Source organism: Schistocerca serialis, chromosome 3 (genome assembly GCF_023864345.2).
Source record: "Schistocerca serialis cubense isolate TAMUIC-IGC-003099 chromosome 3, iqSchSeri2.2, whole genome shotgun sequence".
NCBI lineage: Eukaryota > Metazoa > Arthropoda > Insecta > Orthoptera > Acrididae > Schistocerca > Schistocerca serialis.
The window spans coordinates 80,692,673-80,709,076 of NC_064640.1; the positions used below are offsets into that span (position 1 = coordinate 80,692,673).

At 36.9% G+C, this 16,404-nt stretch overlaps 1 protein-coding gene across 2 annotated transcripts in view; it reads right to left on the reverse strand.

The window, feature by feature from the left end:
• Window positions 1–3,632: 3,632 nt before the first annotated feature.
• LOC126469742 (UBX domain-containing protein 4-like) overlaps window positions 3,633–16,404 on the reverse strand; it is a 128,558-nt gene continuing 115,786 nt past the window's right edge. For both annotated transcript variants that reach the window (XM_050096953.1, XM_050096952.1), the window contains exons 9-10: window positions 15,225–15,391; window positions 3,633–4,396 (exon numbers count right to left, since the gene is read on the reverse strand). In XM_050096953.1, coding sequence (XP_049952910.1) covers window positions 4,270–4,396; window positions 15,225–15,391 — 294 coding nt within the window. In that variant the 3' untranslated portion in view covers window positions 3,633–4,269. The remainder of the gene's footprint in view (window positions 4,397–15,224; window positions 15,392–16,404) is intronic.

Genomic DNA, 16,404 nt, shown 5'->3' on the forward strand with positions numbered 1-16,404 from the left:
TCACTCTCAGCACATCTACTCTTACTGCCAGAATGTCGATTTTTAAATTACCTACATATAAAATGAACTAAAACAATACTGCGTATATGAGAAAGCGAAAAAAAATAGATGGAAATACCATGTAAGTGCAAAAGAATTAAATACTGTGTAACTAGATTGTTTTGGATTTTGTAAACAATACAGTGTGAATTCAAAAGCATGTGCAACCACAGTACATTGTTATTGCTTAGTATGTATCTTCCAGTGTTCAAAAGTGGTTCCTTGGTTCTACCTACAGTTGATGAAAATGGACAGCATTTTAAAGATGATCTCTTTACTGAGGAAGAAATTGTTTCTCAGTTGAACTTAATGTATGAAAGCGGAGAATCCTTCTTGAGAGTGATTGACAGTGGTAAGAAAATTGTTTTGTTATTTACCTCATATTAACAGTAGTCTACTAAAACTCTAAAATTTAGTAGAGCTACAGCTGCTTTATTGTAATGCCACACTTTACTTATTGTGCACATTTAGTCCTTTCTGCTAAAGATGTTTTGAAAACCTATTTGATTATAGGTTCTCATGCAAATTCAGAACTAAAAACAGGCAAGAACAGTAGTAACAGTGAAGTTACATGCACAGAAGAATAATTAACTTTGTACATGTGGTTCACACTCACTTTTTCTGGGCCATCTAATGACACAGGTAGTTTTTATTGTGACCATTAGTGTTATTAACAATATTGTAATCATCATTATTATAAAGACATGAATTTGAAATTCAACTTTGGTCTTCTTAAGTTAATTTTTCAAATATTTGTTGTCTAGAAGCTTCACTGGCTGTATCTAAGAATGCTCAAAATGATAATTCAGGTAACTTATCAGAAGTTGACAGAAGCAAGGATGTTGAAAGTGGAGGCCAAGAATTTCGTGATGACTTAAGCAGTTACAGGAAAAGGAAATCTAAAGCCTGCCCTGAAGATGAAGAAAAATGCCAACAAAAAAACTCTGAGAATATGCGGACAAGTGTATATTGGATACAAAAGAAGCCGAAGTGGCAAAATTGCTCATAATAGTCCAAGAGAGCTACAAAAATTAGGTCTGATGTGTACTTTAAAGATGTTAGAAATCTGTTTGAAGGAAGTGTCATCAAATTTCTGCTGGTGGCAGGCAGGCAATTTTTAACACTTTCTGGGAAACAATGCCATGGGATCAGAGGAAGATTTACATAATCAATCTTGTGGACATAATTCCAACCAAACGTCCAGGGAAGATCGCTGGTGAATCCAGGAGAAAAGTCATGCTGGTTTATTATCTGAGAAATGATACAAAAAACATCAAGTATGCAAAAAAGTATTTCTCAATGCATTAAAGAATGGACAGTGAGATATTGGCTGGATAATTCCCCACATGGGATGAGACCTGATGCACAACTGTCTTGTTTCTGAATAAAACAAATGAAGAAGAAAGATGAGAAAAACTTAATAAAAGAATTCCTGGACTGTCTTCTGAAACTGCCATAAAATTACTGCTGGAAGTCGTCCTCCAAGCTGTATCTAGAGCCTACTGTACAAAGCAAATGACAGCTCCATGGATTCTACACCAAAAAGTGCAATAAGCAACAGGTTTCACCATTAAGTAGGGCCACCTTTAACTTGTTTTTTGAAGAGGGTAACCTTCGCTTATTTTCCCCCAAGAAAGGACAGTGTGACTAGAGTTGTAGTTACAGGCTTGAAAACTTTAGTGAAGACATCTGCAAGCAGTTCATAAAATGGAAAGAGCAGGTAAGGTTGCAGAAAGACCTAGATAAGACAGATGCACAGCACAAGCTCTGCACAGTCTACACCATGGGCTTACAGGTCGTGAAAGTAGCACCACTTTTACAGGCAAGTGCAGTTTGTTATAAAACAATATTGGTTGTCCACAACTTTATAATGAATAATTTAGGAAGTCATTACTGGTTCGATGAAATGCAAGGTGAACTGTTTACATCAGGTTTTGCCTTGTGTATTGTGGACACACAATCCAAAACAAATCCTGTCCCATTCATTTTGTTTTCTAACAGCTGCACATATCAGAACAGAAACATGAAATAATCAAACACACTCTTAAGATGATCCATTGATTCAGGAGTATTGACTGCACCAAAGTTTTTGGAGAAAGGTCTTACTCAGATGGAATGTGACTCACTTCGCAGTTCCATAGAGTGCATGCTCAAAGGATGTGATGTTACACTTCCTAGCCAGGATGCCTTGATATCTAAAGACGTGAGGAGAAGAAAGCCATTACCTACATTACTCCTTTTTCACTAACTATACATGGAAAAGTTTGTGGCTGTATGACTCAATTAGGCCTGGAAGAGCTGCAAACAATGAGGCAAAAGTTATTTATCTGAGGGCAATACAGTTCAACGAAGTGTAGCATGAAATACCAAGATGTCCATGAAAAATTTCTGGAAAAGTTTGCTTCCTGAAACTATACAAAGAAACACTGAAAATCGGGAAAGCCAAATGGGATCATTTAACAATTTCAAGCCATTGTTCCTAAGGATTGTCATTGCTGTTATGACAATGTTCCTTACGAATGATCATCATCTTGGACGTTACTGTTCCAGGAGTGACAGTGAAGTGTAGTTCTTTGTTCAGCAGGTTTTTCTTGAAGAAATCTACAAACATTATCAGACCTATGTGAACTGTGTGTATATTTGAAGTTTTTCCACGAAGTCTTTCAATGAAGTCTTTACAAAACAGTGTCGTTACTGCGATTTCAGCACCAAAAACAACATAAAAGCAGTACGTTGTACAGTACACTGACAAATCAATACCTTGTAAGTAACATTCCTCTTCCATAAATAATGAGGGAATTACACATATCTGCTGTAATTAAGCTTTATAAAGAACATTTTGTTTCGCTTTTTGTTATGATCCGTAATATCATTGTAGTGCAACAATGCAAATTTCATGTCCTTATGAAACATATTACATATTCTAGACAGTTCTTTGTCTCTTGTGAAAATTCATGGTTTATTACTCAAACAATATTGTTTCTTCACTGACGACTACGGTAACATTGCACAAGTTGCCAAACACATCTCTCGGCCACTTTCATCATGTGGTTGAAACTGCAATCACCAGTGTTACTGATAACATATTTTTGTTGTATTTACTGTATAGAACAACTTGAATTATAAGTGGCAAAAGTTTGGTTGCACATTTATTTTGAGAAAACAGGCACGGTGCGTGTGCATCTTCCCAGTTGACTATTCCCATAACGCTCAAAAAATTAAGGTGGTCAGAAATTTAAGTACCAGTTTAAAGAAGTCTGAATGAACATTACCAAACATCAAATTGAACATAGAGAAGCTGCTTCTGTAGAATAAATACATATGTCTGACATTTGAAAACATCAGATCACTCCTAAAGTAGTAGTTTTGGGAAAGGAAGAAATTGTTCACTGTTACAATCTAAACTTATCCATTGTAGACTCCATTGTATAATGTTTGATTTTAGTGCTCCAATGTGGGTGTAAAATTAAATAAATACTGTGTAGAAGGTGATTTAATTAGAGATAAGAAATTGCGTTCTGTGTAATGAAAAATATACTATGTACTGTATCGAGCTGTTATCAAACTTCACTAGTAAATGGCAAACGGCAAGATATTAAAGACATTATTTATTCAACAAATCAAAATAATATAACACACAAACATTTAATCTTCAAATGAGGCCTGTAAACCGCAGCCAATTTATAATTTTTATCACCATTCAACACTAAACAAATTTTAATATAACACATAATTATGAACATTTTTTGACATTCACTCTTTTAAAAAGCAAACAATAAGTGCACTGTATTAAAAAAACAACAACCTGATCATGAATATTTCATTTTCACAAGTAAAACATACAATCATTCTTAAATCCAAGATTGCTAAATGTTAACAGTAAAAACTTCAATAGATGCTTAACCAGCTCCAAGACAATACATTGATGTATTAAAAGTTCAATAAAACTTTAACAAAGTAACATTATGCCACAGCCAGTACAAATGGGAGCCATTTTTAAATGACTTATTGGTGTTCCCCAAAAGAGATCAAGTCTTAACTCTTCAAACAACAGTCCTGTGTTGGGACTATTTTTCAAATAGATTTGAAATGGCAGAAATATACTCTCAATCCACATTTAAATATCTTGAGATACTAACTGAAACTGCTTAAACTTTGCTTCATTCAGTCGTGTCACATACAACACACCAATAAATAGTGCAAAGCCATTTTTGTAATGGCAATGTTTCTTTATAGCTGTTGTGTGGAATTTCCATTGTATGTAGTTCTCCTTTTATCATCATCTTTTTCTTTGTCCCTCAAAGTGTGAACGTTGCTACGGTGCCGTGATCCAGAGGGTCCAGGTTGTGCATTTGCTCTGGAAAAGAACAATACAGGGACAATTAATTAGCAATCCGACTTTGAAATAACACAAAATGTGTGTGCATATATCTGGATCTTACATGAAGTCTCCTAATACACATTTTCATGTTTCAGAACTAGTCTCCAACATTAGACAGGGCATTAAGTTTATTTTCTCTTTTTTTCCTTTCATCTTTGCAATAATTACCTCAAATTTAAAATCATATTCTTTTCTGGTTCAGAATAATGTCAGGCACCACCAGCACTATTAGCATCAGTTTCTTGTAAATCAGACTTAAATAGCTTAATTTGGGAAGGAGAGGGGTGAGGCACTAGCAACTGTAGTAAACTGCTTTTACATACAAACAAATAAGTTGAAAATTTCACTATTAACTTATACAGGAATCCAAAACAGTGTTAGAGAAAGTCAAGCTACTGCCTTGAGCTGCCAATAAAATTTTTTTACTTACACAACCAGTTTCGGTCAATTGACCATCATCAGGTTCCTGTGCACCAATTAAAATAATACATAAGTAACATTACAGGCTTAAACTTTTATGAATCTGTTAACAGATGTAAATGTTCATGGCAACACATACGTAACAAAATGCCAAAAACATAAAAGCATTCATTCACAGTATTGTGTTGGTAAAATATGGGATCATTAATATCAGATGGTAAAACCATGAATTAGACACTGATAATAAAAGTATGCCTAAGACAGTGGTGTCACTGTACCAGCAATCATAATATAAATTACATCGTCAATCTATAAAAACTGTGCTACATAGTGCACCGATTCACATTATACACCATATAAAGCAAACAGCACAGCTGATCACTGTTTACTGGTAGCACCAAAAATGATCATCGATGTCTTACTACATCAATAGTGACTAGTATCTTATGATTACCAAGCTGTGTCGTCTGCTACAATAAGTACATGTAACAGTCATAACAGGTGTTCTGTATGTCACATCTAGCAGCAAATTCCACATATTACAATCGCAGTTGTGGTGACAGAAAACAATATACATAGAAGTAATGGCTTAGATGCACTCGTAGGCACAAGCATGAAACAAGCTACAGCCACATTTATATGTGAGCTGCTTCCATCATACAGTAGCTTTCGTGTGACAGGCCATACTGGTACATAAAATGGAAGCCTATCTGAATTGTCTAAATATATTACAGTATAACGGATTTAATATGCTGAGTTTCAGAGAAAAAATGGTTATATCAACATCTCAAATAACAAACTAAAGTGACAGTTGCATGTAATGCATGACTGAATGAAGATTTTTCCACATAGATATATATGCTGACATATTGTACGAAGTATACAGATAACAAAAGTTTACTAATTATTTATGTTAGAACAAATATCATTTAAACTCTTAAGTAGACAGGCTTAGTGCTAGAATGACCATGTCAACACAACGTCAGACACAGTAAGCATCTAAGCCTAAATTTGACTTGCATACAGTGAAGTAACACAGTGATACAAATACAGCAGCTATGTTTACAGACAATTAGAAAAAGAATAACAATACTGCAGAAATTTGACGAACACCAGAAACTATTTACAGATGTTCTAACATAAATAAAAACAAAGACATGGTATGCTTAATATAAATAACTGAACATACAATGTGGAAAAATAGTTGGATAATGTGATACTAAAGTAAAATTAAGACCAGATGTATTGATATCTTTATTAGATGCATTTTCAGGTAAGTTTCTTCATTTAAAACAGTACAGGTGTCTCTCTCTCTCTCTCACTCTGTCTGGAAATTTCCAGTTGTTCTAGAATATCCATATGGCGATCTTTGTAAATTCCATGTAATAATTGTAAACTGTCGTCTATATTAGAAACAGAATGGTTTTCATTTCTCAGGTGTAGAGAGAATGTGGACTGACAGTTCTCACTTTGGCAAATATGTTCCTTGTATCTGACACTTACTTTCTGTCCAGTCTGTCCTACATAAACTTTACCACAATCGATTCATCAATTCTATATACACCAGAGTGGTTTGTCTTACCGACACTGTTAACTATGTAACTCTTCAGGCTTTCCCAACGATCTAATGACATCTGGGATTGTCGGGTGTTCTGTCAGATATCAGTATCGTTCTTGCATGATACTTCAGTAACGTAGCTCTTAACTTTCATCAGGTGCGACCTGAGACTCTCAGGTTGCACCTGATGAAGATTACGAGCTACATTACCAAAATATCATGCAAGAATGATGATGTTATCCGGCAAAACACCCAACAACCCAAGGTGTAAACTATATTATTTCTGATAGTGTCATTGGTATACGAAGCTCCTGCGGCATTGGTATTATGAAAATTTTATTGGATACCTTCCCTATATGTGGAAATGTGAATTTTTTTTCCACTTTTTCCTTTTCTTTTTCTCTCTACATTTATTATCATAGTTTCTTTTCATTTTAGGTTTATGTTAGGTTTCAGTTTCTTGTTAAATGATCTGTCTATTATGTCAGTAGTGTAACCATTACTTGTTGCCATATATTGTAATGTATCTAACTTATTTAGCCTCTTTTCCTCTGAAAAAGCTAGCCTAATTAATTGTTTAATCACTGCAGTGAAAAAGCTATGATGCCATCTGTGGTTGCTCCTTTGCAGAATATACTGAATTCATGTTTAACATTAAAATATGTCATTCTCACATGTAAAAAATTAATTCCATTGTTTTTCTCAAAAATTTTCCATCATAAATTTTAAGTTGTTATGCATGTTATTGAAATGTTAAGGAAATCATCAATTTATTTCATAATCCATTTGTGAGAATTATATTATCTTCTGCAGTATACTATCTTCTTTGCAACTTGTTATTGTACTTCATTTTCTAAATTATCTATAAATATATTGGCTAGTGCGTCTGCTTAGGCAACAACCCATCAATAAACCTTTATTTTGTTTACAAAGGTTGTTATCAAAAGAGAAATGATTATACAACAGTATAAGTTTCGGCAGTTTAATAAGTTCTACAATGTCAGCTTGACCTAGTTTTTTTATGTTTTAACAGAACTATGTTTACTGAGGTCTATTGTCTGATTTACATATACACTTATATAAAGGTTAATTACATCTAATGACATAAATGTTGCATTTCTTGGTGTGCTAATATTTCTAGTCGAAGTCGCCAATTCATTTTAATTTTTTATAGAAGAAATATTAGTGAAGGTCTAATGCTTATTAATAATGTTATTTAGCTTTTTACTAAGTGAATATCCAGGACTTCCTACATATTTAACAGCTGGATGAATCGGGTGGCCATCTTTATGTCCATTACACACTGTGTGTGTTTGTGTTGTGTGTTTTTGTGTGTGTGTGTGTGTGTGTGTGTGTGTGTTCAAATGGCTCTGAGCACTATAGAACTTAACATCTGAGGTCATCAGTCCCCTGGAACTTAGAACTACTTAAACCTAACTAACCTAAGGACATCACACACATGCATGCAGGATTCGAACCTGTGACCATAGCGTGTGTATATATCTATCTCTGCCATCACATATTATTCGTGCTGTACATTGGTGCAGTAGATAGAGTTTTGGGTTAGCATGCAGGAGGTCGAGGTTTCAATCCTGGGTTGGGGCGCATTTTTTTAATTTGCTAATTTCATTCTGACATTTCATACTGTAACACACACCATTTATTAGGTCACATGTATCCTAAAGTTATAACATTTTGTAATGCTGAACATAACAAATAAGTGGTTACACAAATAAGAAACAGACAGTTGAAACAAATGACCTTTTATAGGACAGAGTAACTACAAAGTAAATATCGATTTCGAGATGCTAAAGATGATAGCACAGTATAGTAACACAACGTCTACTTGTCGTTTATGCTGCATCTAATACGAGTGCTCAGATGTCGCACATTAGCAACCACTGGCAATAATAATGTCCATACGACCTCCACAACAGAATACGTTGTCCTCAGAACAACAGATGCTCAAAGCGGCCTATTTGCACGTCCAAACATTGCACAACCCGCTGGATCATACTGCAATGGACCCTTTGCAGCAAAGCTGTGTCCTCAATAACAAGAGCAGCATGAACACGCGCTACCAATTCTTCCACGTTCCTCGCTGGAGTAGAGTACACGTACTCAAAGGTGTCCCCACAAGAAGAAATACAGGGGATTTAGGTCAGGTAAATGTGGTGGCCACACAACTGGACCTCCACGTCCGAGCAATTTCCCTCTAAATGTGCTGTCCAAATACTGTCGCAGATTTAATTCCAGAGTATAGAGGTGCATCAAGTTGGAGCCATATCCTCTGCTGAACATGTTAACATCTTCCAGCACATCATGCAGATCGTTTGAGAGGTACGCATGATGGTTTTGTGCCGTCATCTGATCTGGTAGACCTTGCATACAGTATAAACACGCCATCAGTCGCGCACAGTCGTCCACCTAATGTCATGACACAGGAAGGTACCATACATGTGGTTGCAAAGTGTTGCAGGTGGGTGAGGTCTGGAGATTGGGACAGTGTTGGTACATGTGATTGGCTTTGCAATAGGGGCAAGTAGGGGGATTTTTCAGTCAGCAGTTAAATGATCATTGTAGTTGAGGCATTTGTGGCAATGGTAGGTTAGGGCTTGGTATCTGGAAGGCTCAATTTTGCGTTTGCAGTGATATATGAAGGCTCTATTCTGAACGAGGTATCTACGGCTGAGAGGTCTTTAGGAAAGACATGAATGAAGAATGTAGGACCAAGAATGTTGATGATCCGAAGGGCTTTTTGGATTTGGGAGTAAGGATTGGCATTCAGCTCCTGCTCATCTTTCCTCACTGTGATCTCAGGGTCCACCCCCTTGGTCACAGCAGTACGAGTCGGTGGGCACTGTGGGAGTAGTAGTAGTAGTAGTTGTTGTTGTTGTTTGGGTCATGGTGGGCTGAGTGGGAGCAGAGAGACATGTGGACAAGAGGTAATGGAATGGACTCGTTGAGTAGGTGGGTTTGCAAATCGGGATAAGAGTATTTGATGATTATGGAGTCTTTGCGGGATGTGAATTATGAAATGTTGTGGTTTGGAAGGTACTCTTTTATTTCGAGGGAAAATGTTTTAGGACTGAGGAATCTGACATCAGGAAATGATAGGATGAAGGAATATGCCAGAGGAGATGTGTGGGTGAGAGAGAGTTATAGGTTCTGGTGAGTGGGGCAGGTTGGGCGGCAACTGGGTATCACAGAGAAGGTGGGTATCTTTACTAGGTGGGTTGCAAGCATCATTGAAAAAAGGAGTGTTGGAGGATATTATGGGACAGGATTTTGTAAATTTTCTTATTTTCTTACATGGAGCTGTTGGGCTTGAAGCTGATGCAGATGTGGATGATGTGGCCACAGCTGCGGCATATGCTGTTGGTGCCGGTGCAGCTGTAGTAGGTGTGACTAATGCCTCTGCTTCTGGATCCAGATGTAATGACGATAGCAATGGAGCAGCAGTAGGCATTGATGACGCTGCAGCTGGTGCAGTTCTGCTATTGGTGACGAATGTGGCGATAGTGCCTCTGGTGGCAGCAGCGATGTTGGCAATGGCACCTTAGTACATGCTGCAGTGATGACATCTTCAAATTAGCTGTTAATTAAGTCTGTGGATGCAATGTGTAAGAGCGGGAAGGCAGATGGGGTCGTCCGAGTACTGGGGGAGAAGGATAAGAGCAGGAGGGGACAGTGAATAGAGGTCGTTTATGAGTATACAATTGTTTGATGAACTACTTTGCATTTTTATGTTTTGAACATTTTCCAGATTCAATTAGGTCACCCATTATTCTCAAAACCTTAAGAACTATAGTTATGTTCTGCAATGGAAGTTTTAGTGCAATCTAGTGCTACTTTTGTGTGTGCTATTAATGTTTCTGTGCTGGTTGCATTTAACTCTGACAATATTTTGTTTAGCCCCTTTTTCTAATAGTTCTGTTTCATGCTGCAGACCATGTAATTATTCCAGTACAGATATCAATATATCTTGTCTTAATTTTAATTAGTACCACATTACACATTTTTCTACACTATATGTTCAGTGATGATTTTTAAGTATTCATATGTCTTGTTTTTATTTACAACATCAGTAATTAGCAGCTGATGTCTGTTAAATAGTTGCAGAATTGTTTTTATTCTTTTTCTAAACATCTGTGCGTGTGAATTCCTAAGGGACCAAACTGATGAGGTCATTGGTTCCTAGACTTACACACTACTCCCCCATGCCCTAGGAAGGACTTAAACCTCCGGCAGGAGGGCCGCGCAATCTGTGACTTAGTGCCTCAAACCACGAAGCTACTCTGTGCGGCTAAACATCTGTAAAAATAGCTTCTGTATCTGCATATCTATATTGTCTCATTGTATACATTTACATCGACATCAATACTTTGCAAATCACATTTAAGTGCCTGGCAGAGCGTTCATTGAACCACCTTCACAATTCTCTATTATTCGAATTTTGCACAGCGCGCAGAAAAAACGAACACCTACATCTTTCTGAGCGAACTCTGATTTCCCTTTTTTTATTATGGTGATCATTTCTCTCTATGTAGGTTGATGTCAACAAATTTTTGCATTCAGAGGAGAAAGTTGGTGACTGAAAGTTGGCAAGAACATTCTGTCACAACAAAAATTGCCTTTGTTTTAATTATGTCCACCCCAAACAACATATCATTTCAGTGACACCCTCACCCCTATTTCGCAATAATACAAAATGTACTACCTTTCTTTGAACCTTTTTGATGTCCTCCATCAGTCCTGTCTGCTAAGGATATCACACCACACAACTGTTTTCTAAAAGGGGACGGGAAAGCATAGTGTAGGCAGTCTTCTTAGTAGATCTGTTACATTTTCTAAGTGTCCAGCCAATAAAACACAGTCTTTGGTTAGCCTTCACCACAACATTTTCTATACGTTCCTTCCAATTTAAATTGTTTGTAATTGTAATTCCTAGGTATGTAGGTGAATTTATGGCCTTTAGATTTGACTGATTTATCGTGTAGGATGACCTCACACTTTTCGTTATTTAGGGTCAACTCTTAATTTTCACACCATACAGATGGCATTTCTAAACTGTTTTGCAATTTGTTTTGATCTTCTGATAACTTTACTAGTCGGTAAACGAGAGTGTCATCGGCAAACAACCTAAGACAGCTACTCAGATTGTCTCCAAAATCAGTTATACAGATACAGAAGAGCAAAGGGCCTATAACACTACACTGGGGAATGACAGAAATCACTTCTGTTTTTCTTGATGACTTTCCATCAGTTATCATGAACTGTGACCTCTCTGGCTGGAAATCATGAATCCAGTCACATAACAGAGTATATTCCATTAGCATGCAATTTCACTACAAACCGCTTGTATGGTACAGTGTCAAAAGCCTTCTAGAAATCCAGAAATATGGAATCAATTTGAAATCCCTTGTCAATAGTTCTCAACACTTCATGCTAATAAAGAGCTAGTTGTGTTTCACAAGAATTATGTTTTCTAAATCCGTGTTGACCGTGTGTCAATAGACCATTTTCTTCAAGGTAATTCATAATGTTTGAACACAATATATGTTCCAAAATCCTGCTGCATATTGACATTAATGACATGGGCTTTTAACTTAGTGGATTACTCTTACTACCCTTGTTGACTATTGGTGTGACCTATGCAACTTTCCAGTCTTTGGGTATGGATCAAGTCGAGCGAGTGGTTGTATACGATTATCAAGTATGGAGCTATTGTATCAGCATACTCTGAAAGGAATCTAAATGGTATACAATCTAGACTGGAAGATTTGCTTTGGTTAAGTAATTTAAGTTGTTTCACTACTACGAGGATATCTACTTCTACGTTACTCATGTTGGCAGCTGTTCTTGATTCAAATTCTAGAATATTTACTTCATCTTCTTTGGTGAAGGAATTTCAGAAGGCTGTGTTCAGTAACTCTGCTTCAGCAGCACTGTCTTCAATAGTATCTCCATTGCTAATGCGCAGAGAAAGCATTTATTGTGCCTTGCCTCTAGCATACTTCACGTACGACCTGAATCTCTTTGGATTTTCTGCCAGGTTTCAAGACAAAGTTTCATTGTGGGAACTATTATAAGCATCTTGCATTGAAGTCCATGCTAAATTTTGAGCTTCTGTAAAAGATTGCCAGTCTTGGAGATTTTGCATCCATTAAAATTTGGCATGCTTTTTCGTTGTTTCTGCACCGGTGTTCTGAACCATTTTGTGTACCAAGGAAGATCAGCTCCATTGTTTAACTTATGTAGTATAAATCTCTCAATTGCTGCCAATTTCAAGCCACATCTGGTCTACACTCAAATTGTTACTTTGGAAGAAGTGGAGATAGTGTCTAAGGAAGGCATCAAGTGAATTTTTATCTGCTTTTTTGAGTAGGTAAATTTTTCATTTATTTTTGGAGGATTTGGAAGTTACAATATTCATTTTCGCTACAACCACCCTGTGTTCACTAATTCCTTGTACCCATTTTGATGCTCGTTATTAGCTCAGGATTATTTGTCGCTATGAGGTCAAGCATGTTTTCACACCTGTTTACACTATTTTTGTGGGCTCATGAACTAACTGCTCAAAATAATTTTCAGATAATGCATTTAGCACAATTTCGGATGATGTTTTATGCGTACCTCCGGATTAAACATGTATTTTCGACAACATATCGGCGGTAAATTAAAGTCGCCACCAATTATAATTGTATGAGTTGGGTACATGTTTGAAATCAAACTCAAGTCTTCTTTCAACCTTTCAGCAACTGTATCACCTGAATTGGGAGGTCGGTAAAAAGGATCCAATTATTATTTTATCCCAGTTGCCACCAATGACCTCAGTCCATACTAACTCACAGGAACTATTTACTTCAATTTTGCGACAAGGTAAACTACTTCCAACAGCAACAAACACGCCACCACCAGCTGTGTTTAGCCTATCCTTTCAGAACACCATTAGGTTCTTTGCAAAAATTTTGGTTGAACTTATCTCCAGCTTTCAGTGCCTATAATGATTTGAGCATCAGTTCTATTAGCACTGGTACTTTCCAAACACAGCTACAACAATTTACAACTGTTATATTGTTGGCTCCTTTATCTACGTTCTCCCTGTGTTCAGACCACACCCTTTGTGACTGAAGCCCATTTAGTATTTTCCTGAGACCCTCTAACCTAAAAAACCACCCAGTCCACGCCACACAGCCCCTGCTACAAGTGTAGCCACCTCCTGCGTGTAGTGGCCTCCTGACCTATTCAGCAGAACCCGAAACCCAACCCCCCCCCCCCCCCCCCCCCCAAGGTGCAAGTCGTGGAATCTGCGCCCTACACGGTCACAGAACCGTCTGACCCTCTGATTCAGACCCACCAGTCGGCTCTCTACCCGAGATCTGCAATTGGTCAGCCCTGCTTTCAGCTGACAGCCTTTACCACTTCTGTTAGCTGCTCAAAACCAGAGAGAATCTCTTGCGATCCAAAGTGACACACATCATTGAGGGAAGGGGGAGACAGGAAAATACACTTGATGAGCAGTGCACACTAGGAAACACATTTCCTAGATATACGCCACCCCATTATTGATAGTTTCCTTTAAAGGCACTCCATAATTTTGTAGTTGTGTTCAGATATTAGTAACCATGTTCTTATCTTACAAGTAGCCCACACTGTGTCCATGACGTGCTACGGTATCTTTAGTTCTCTGTGTTCTAACTTCCACCTGCTCATGCTAGAGGACACAACTTTTGTTTGACCTGAACACACAGTCCACAGTAATTGTGTTTGAAATGCATTACACCTAAACAATTATTTTTAGATTTTCTTTGGAAAATCATGCAATTTAAAATTTTTAACATGTCCAAATATGATTCCTTTTAACGCCATGGCATGTCAATACATTTTAATGTATCAAAACGCAGAGTTTATATAATCATGACACATCTTTTTTTCTTATGATATTATTGGGTATACCACTTTTAAATTTACCCGACTTTTACTTTTGTAATCATTTGACTTTGCTTCACCACAGCTCAGCACAATGTAACCCACACTTTTCTTTTTTCTGAGTCTATACTGTACATGTGTAAACTTATATTTTTTCATATTCGAAATTCTTACATGCCTGTTATATAAAGTATTTAAATATTCATTATGAACATTACTTGGTTGTATTTACAATGTCAGTTTTAGATTCCACAAGGAAACATAAAAGCATATTCCAGTCTAAGACTAAAGTAAAGAACTTTTTAGCAGCTGGAGATGTTATTCATTAATTCTGGACAGAGCTGTGGAGCTCTCCAAACATGGAGAAACTAATCAAAGGGTATCATCATTTCCTGAATGTGTGTTATTTGATTCAGATTGTTTGGAGGGAAGTAGAACCTATTTATGTACATATTGATAGATAATAATGTATGACAATTCTAAGAACTGAAAAAAGCAGAGAGAAAAAGCAACAACCAAACAATCAAAAATAGAACACCATTGGCTTGATTGCCATTCTGACAGAAAAACAATCTATCCCATGAGAGACAAGTATGAGAAATAGTATTTCAGGCAGATAAAATCTGCAATAGGAGTATCCAGTTTCTCCCCTTTCTTTTTATGCATAATTACCTTCAATGCTTGTGTTTTCAGTATAAAAACATTTTTCCCTACTTTGAATTAAAATACTGCTGTAACAGAACAGACCAAAGTTCTATATATTACTTTAATAATATACATTAATTTTTATTTTCTTATATTACACTCAACCACACACCATTTTATAGTACTTAATTGTCTTTTGCATATTTTGTATCATTATAAATAATACACATAAAAATACACTAAACTTACAATCTGTCACTGGTATTTGTTTCAGGTTGTGAATTACCACCTGCAGTAAATGGAAAAAATCTGCTGATTCTGTTCCACATATACATTATCAGTGAGTAAGCCCAGCTACTGAAGTGTGCTGTATAACTCCGCAGTGACATGTTGTTACTCTCCTGTCGAGGATCTGCCTGCAACAGATATTTTTGTGCATATGTTTTAAAACTCTGACCAATTTCAATAACTAAAGTTAAATAATTCACTCAATTTGTAATTACACCAGTTTACGTATGGAGATGAGAAACATCATCACTGATTGAACTTAAAGGCAACGATATGTTTAATAAGTCAATACATATAACAATGCAGAATCTTTGAATAACTGGTACTGTCAACAAAAATGAACATTACTGAGCATCTGAATTATGAAATAGAATCCGTACAGGATAGACAATGAGTGCTCTTTTCACCATGGCAAATGGAATAATAGTGTGCGTCACGTGACTATACACTGGCTTTCTGCAAACTGTCAATGGACAAGATGTACAATACAGGTGCATTTGGTAGCAGTTACACAATGCAAAATATATTACTTCTCAGAAGTCACACACGCACTGGGATTTCATGTGGCACTGTGTCAATGATGTATCATGAGTATCTTGATAGAGAGAAAACTGCTAGTAGCACAATCAGCTACAATGGACAACAATGGGTGGATGAGCATCACTGTCAACTATTGCACAATGTAACAGCTGATAAATGGGCTTGTCAATTTAATGTTGAACAAAAATAATCAGTGAGAAGCCATACCATCCATAGCCACAACCTCACAACTGGGTATGGAGACCAGCAGACCACATCTGTATCTTTGCATACTACATTTCACACAGCACATAAAATTAGAACATAAAAAGTCAATTGATATAATGGACCATGGGACAAGTCACTATCTGCTGATGGCACGGTATGTGATGTAAGTATTCCCCCAGAGAAAGTGGATGGTATGCTTACATCAGACACAACTGGGGGCACTGAATATGTCTGCCATTGTCTCAGACTTATGGGTAATACAAGAATGTACTATTTGATTAGGTGCATCCATCTGTTTGCCCACAGCAGTCCCCAAATAATGCACGACCCCTCAATGTTCGAACTAATTCAGAGTGGTTTGATGACACTCTGTAATAATGGGTGATCAAGTGAC